The sequence below is a fragment of the Cibotium barometz genome, chromosome 55 (assembly GCF_041138505.1).
Source record: "Cibotium barometz isolate CiBa-2024 chromosome 55, ASM4113850v1, whole genome shotgun sequence".
NCBI classification, from domain to species: Eukaryota; Viridiplantae; Streptophyta; class Polypodiopsida; order Cyatheales; family Cibotiaceae; genus Cibotium; species Cibotium barometz.
Genome location: NC_141100.1, coordinates 41,314,996 through 41,320,044, shown reverse-complemented (window position 1 = coordinate 41,320,044; position 5,049 = coordinate 41,314,996). Strand labels below are relative to the sequence as shown.

General features: G+C 43.9%; 1 protein-coding gene across 1 annotated transcript; it reads right to left on the bottom strand.

Moving 5' to 3' along the window:
* Positions 1–1,395: 1,395 nt before the first annotated feature.
* Positions 1,396–4,461, bottom strand: LOC147607744 (uncharacterized). Its single transcript, XM_086790628.1, has 2 exons — positions 3,412–4,461; positions 1,396–3,333 (listed from the first exon to the last, which is right to left on the bottom strand). Exons 1-2 carry the CDS (start codon positions 4,437–4,439, stop codon positions 1,740–1,742), a joined length of 2,622 nt encoding a protein of 873 aa, XP_086646754.1. The 5' UTR covers positions 4,440–4,461; the 3' UTR covers positions 1,396–1,739.
* Between the last annotated feature and the right edge of the window lie 588 nt (positions 4,462–5,049).

Genomic DNA, 5,049 nt, shown 5'->3' with positions numbered 1-5,049 from the left:
CATCCCTCATCCACTCCCTAGTTTCATTTCAATCATTAGCTGCTTGCTCCATCCCTCACCTTGGAGTTGATCCTAGCTACTTTTGTGGGTAATTAACGAAGTGTGATCTATTCATTGCCTTCTCATAGTTGCAACCGCTGTGATGGTAGGCTAATGAACATATGCCTATTTTCATAATGAAGCAATCACTTTCCTATGCTCTTTTCAAGAAACAATGAGCATATCCAGAGCCTCTGTGTTTCCCTGCACCTCCAAAGCTCTGATAGAAACTCAACACACATACCTTCACATGAATGTATGCTCGTGTGTGTGTGTGTGTGCACGTGCACACGCGGGGAATGTGTGTATGGGAGCATATATTGATACCAAGTTCTACACCCACTATTGGGCAGCACTGATGATGATATTGAGGATGTCATAGTCTCTAGTCCATACTATCATAATGGAGCTGCTAATGGTTATATAGTCTTGTGGATGACTACCATGAGTTTATAACTTGCACTTTCTTATAAGGTGAATTCAAGCATGTTCTTGGATTCATCTAGGTGTATACATGCTTTTACTAGTGGCACTCCACATGTTTTGTTTGTAGAAGAGGAGTTGTTGACTTGTGTAAGTGTGTAAGTGTGTAAGTGTGTAACTTCCACCATTCATTTCATCTGATAAGCTGCATGAAGACACCTAGTTTACCACATTTCCCAGGAAAGCTTAGGACAACATCCAATTTTCTTTGCAACAACCCTTATCGTTATGCGGTCAGTTGTTAGTACGACTGGAAAAAGTCTTAAGCCTTCATTTTTCTACATTTACAGTGTCTTCTCTTTACTCTCTACAGTTTGTTCTCAAGCAATGTTCTCTTTGGCTGGTTGCTTCCCTCCTTCAATGATGCAAAGGAAAAAAAAAATCTAGTGTGATCAAAATCTCGTTTGTCGAGGATGCATATACATGCTCTTTTACTTGGTTCAAGGCATAGATACCTTGGAATTTCTTAGAAAAATGTCATTTTCTCTTCCTACAATGCTTCATCTATATGCTCTATGACTTTCAAAATCTTCATAGCAAGCCTTCAAATATACAAGAAACCCCAAAAAAACCTTTATTCAAAAGTCACAAAGACGTCCAAAGCTCACAAAAAAGAAGACTAGTCTACTGGGCTTTCAACCTGCTGACCCAAGTTCAAATCTTGATTTTTGGCCTCTTCATTTGATCTCTCTCTCTCTCTCTCTCTCTCTCTCTCTCTCTCGGTTCATCTGAGTACCTAAGGATAATTAGAAAGCATCCAATGAAAATAGAAAAAGCTCACACTTTGATACCAAATATAGCATAAATTGAGGATGCAAGACAAAGAAAACTTTTTTTATTATCTCAGGCAAACTGATGTGGGAATACACTATGTAAAGTATAACTAGGAATGATTCCCAAAAAAATGTTCTATCATGAACTCCTTAGGGTAGGCCTACTAGCATGAGCTCATCATTTTACCACTACCATTCTATTATGAGCTCCTTGGGTAGGTCTAATGGCTTGAACTCCACTATATTATGTTGCACCCATTTCCACTTTCCTTACGAGCGGGGAGCACTCCTCATCAATGCAAGTAAGATACCTGATTTCATGCAATTCTCAGAAACTTAGGAATCCATTCAAGACATTAGTTGACTTGATTGAGGAATTTGAATCAGTGAATACATAGCATCAAATTGAAGGATCAGACACGCAAAAACCATCTAAGTTTTCTGTCACTCACCCTGGCGGCGCTTCCTTCTACTCACCCTTTTGGTCGGAGGGGAGGGGAGACGCTTCCTTCCACTCACCCTTTTGGTCGGAGGGGAGGGGGGATTCATTAAGCCCCCATCCCTGCCATACAACACCACAGGAGGGGTAATCCTGGGAGGTTTGTCCGACACAATGCCATATGCTCTAATCTCAACCTTTGAAGATGGCCCTGAAGATGGCCCTGGCTTGTCAACCTTGACCTCTGGATAAACAGCAGATAATATGCTTTGCAGTGCTTTTGTTTCTCTCACTGTGTCTTTGTCTGTCATTTGCCTATATGCTGGATTCCTTTTTTCTGCTTCCTTTTCTGCATGCATGATGGTAATGGGATCCGGCGATTGACAAAGTAGGACTTGTATGATCTCATGTAAATCCTCCGGGACGGAAACCATGTCGAGGCCCTCTAAAACAAAAACCTCCTTCATCATTGGAGATTTGCTTTCACCCCCACCTTCATCATGTGCTTTCTTTCCTTTTTTTCTTTTCCTTTTTTCATCTTCTTCGTTTTGTGTTGTACTATCTACTCCCAGATGTAGCACCATCAACACAGCCGGCAGGACCTCATCTGCACCTGCTACAGCTATTTTCCTCTGATAAGCACGCAGGTGATCCACATTTGCAGAAATCCCATGGACATTCTTCCAATTTTTGACTTGCACTCCCAGGCATCCAATACAATTATCATTGTCAACATTATACTCTCCTTTATCATCAGGCATTACATATAGAATGTACAGATCGAATGCCTCTTGCATCGGGGCACAAATCATTGCAGCACCTTTCTTTAAAAATCTTCTTGCATCTCGGACTGAAGGCTTCCCAAAGAAGCGATGGAATGCATTGAAGAAGACTTTTGCTTTGTTCAAATGCTCTAATTCAGGTGGGAATTCCTTAAAATTAGGTACCAAAGCCTTCAAAAAATTTTCCAAGAACACAGGTTTGGTAGGAGAATCTTCTTGCTGCAGACTATCCATGGCATGGATCAGCAAAAACCTTGCAACCAGCTCTCCCCTTTCCCCAGCAGATGCAATGCCATTCAGCAACAACGAATTCAATTGACGTAGTTGCTGCTGCATCAACTCTCTGTTTCTCCTTAAAGCAATTGCAGCTGCTTCATTTAAGGCAGGCTCAGGCAGAGAAGTGCAGAGCACATATTCCCTCGATGCCGAAACATGCAAGCATGCACTCATGTGCGAAGCCACAAGATCCTGTGCAGCTGAAGATTGAGGACAGACGTCCACTCCTATGCGACGGCCCAAAAGCACCAATGACATGTGCGGGGACCGTAATAGGTTATGACCTTCTTCTGAATCTATCAGAACACCCCCAAGAAGCTTGGTCTGTGCTAACTGCAGAATCTCACTCACCCACTCCGTTTTGGAAAACTTTTTGGCAGCCCAAAGTGGCCTGCCCTGTCTGAACCAAATTTGTGGGGAAGCGATGGTGTCTAAGCTCATGGAGGACGTGGATGCAGAGATGAGATCAAATGTTGGAAGTCTTGAAAAAGGTGCGAAGAGATTCCTCAGACCTCGAACAACTTTGAGACTGGGATCATACCTGGACAATCAAATATGGAATTTCTTGGTATAGGTTCGTTACACACAACCCGAAAGAACTCTGAGACTAGGATCATACCTGGATGCAGACGTGAAATTTGACACCCTTAATGTGGTGTCAATAAAAAGCACAAATGATCGCCCCGTTGTGGGCAAATCTGCGGATGCTCTCCTGAAAAGGATAAATGGAAGTTCTCCTCGGAACGCCCCTCCCATGTCAGCTTCAGGAGGCTGCAGAAGGGTTCGAGCTTCATCCAAGACAAACAAAAAGCAAACACCGTTGCTTCTGAGAGATGTGGCGTGTCTAGCCATTGCTTCATCACATGCGTCTATCATACATTTCTTGCTGCATTCTGGTTGAGTCCGAATCTTTGGAAGTATACGATGATAACGCTTCATCTGATGATCTCTGAACAGATCCTCCTTGCTCGGGAAAGTGCCCTGCTCAGACAACCAATCAAAACATGCACGGAAAACTGCATATGCATGCTCAACCTTTGTGATGTTCCTAAAGTGCCAGCAAATATCTGGGTCAGACCCGGGGTACCCCGCGTGTTTAGGGTCCATCAAGCTAAAATAAAAAACCATCACTTGGTTAGGAGCCAAAGCAATCTCTCGGACAGCTCTCGATTTCCCCCAACCACTTGACTGCACAATGGCCGTGCAGGGGGCATACCAAGTCTTGCTGTCCTTGGACCAACTTGTGTAGCATTGATCTATGTAGTCAAGAAAATATGAAAGAATACTGCCGGCAGGATCTTGGTACTCTCCTTCGAATTCTTGACACAGCTGGTCCTCCTGCTGCTGCTGCTGCTGCTTCTTCACATCGACAACAGCCGCCTGCTTCCCAGCAACACACTGTTTGAATACTTCCAACCACTTCCCTTCATCAGGCACCCCCGACAATTCAGGCATCACTCTATAAACTGCATCAAGGGATTCCCCAAACAATGTGGGTGGTGCGTTGCCTTTTACAGCCTTCAAAAGAGCGGCCGCCATTTCCCATGTATAAGCACGCCTTTCCATCTCATCGGTGAAATCAGGAGAAGGTATTCGTTCCTTGAGCCTGGCATACTCTTCATCAATGAACCTTTGCAAATCTTCCATGCCTTCCGTACACACACACACAATAGCAGCCTTCCGTACACAATAGCAGCCTTCCGTACACACACACACACACACACACACAACACACAGAGCGAGCAGAGCACGCTAATCATGAAAAAGCCTGCTTTCCTGTGGCGACTCGCGACTCGCGAGCTTGGGTTAAAAAAGAACTTTCTGTCTTTTAGGGTATTTACAGACCGCCTCACATGTGGGCACTCAAAAAGTGCTCTTGAATGGGCGTATCTCATTATACACCAACTGCCCATGCTTGGGTTTATTAAAAAAGTGACTGCCTATGAATGGGCGTCCCCTTTACATGCCGTCTTTTACACAATGTGCATCTCCACCAGTCTGTTAACCTGCGTACACATGCAACATGTAAAGAGCCTGAGTCAATGCATGTCTAGAAAGTTGGGGACTCGAACCCCACCACCACAGTTATTGTGGCTACACCCTGTTCTCTTCGAGAGGAGGGGAGGGGATGAACTAGATTTATCTTACCCCCTCCCCTCCTCCCATCTACAAAAAAGAATGAGAATCAGTAGGCATATGAGATTTAAAAACCAAATAAACATGCTAATAAAATAATCCGCCTAATGTTTGGGAGATA

Excerpts from the sequence above, each read along its gene's own strand:
- LOC147607744 (XM_086790628.1), bottom strand. The coding sequence starts at position 4,439 with ATGGAAGATTTGCAAAGGTTCATTGATGAAGAGTATGCCAGGCTCAAG. Across the intron at positions 3,334-3,411 it reads AATTTCACGTCTGCATCCAG|GTATGATCCCAGTCTCAAAG; the intron begins GTATGATCCTAG and ends TTGATTGTCCAG.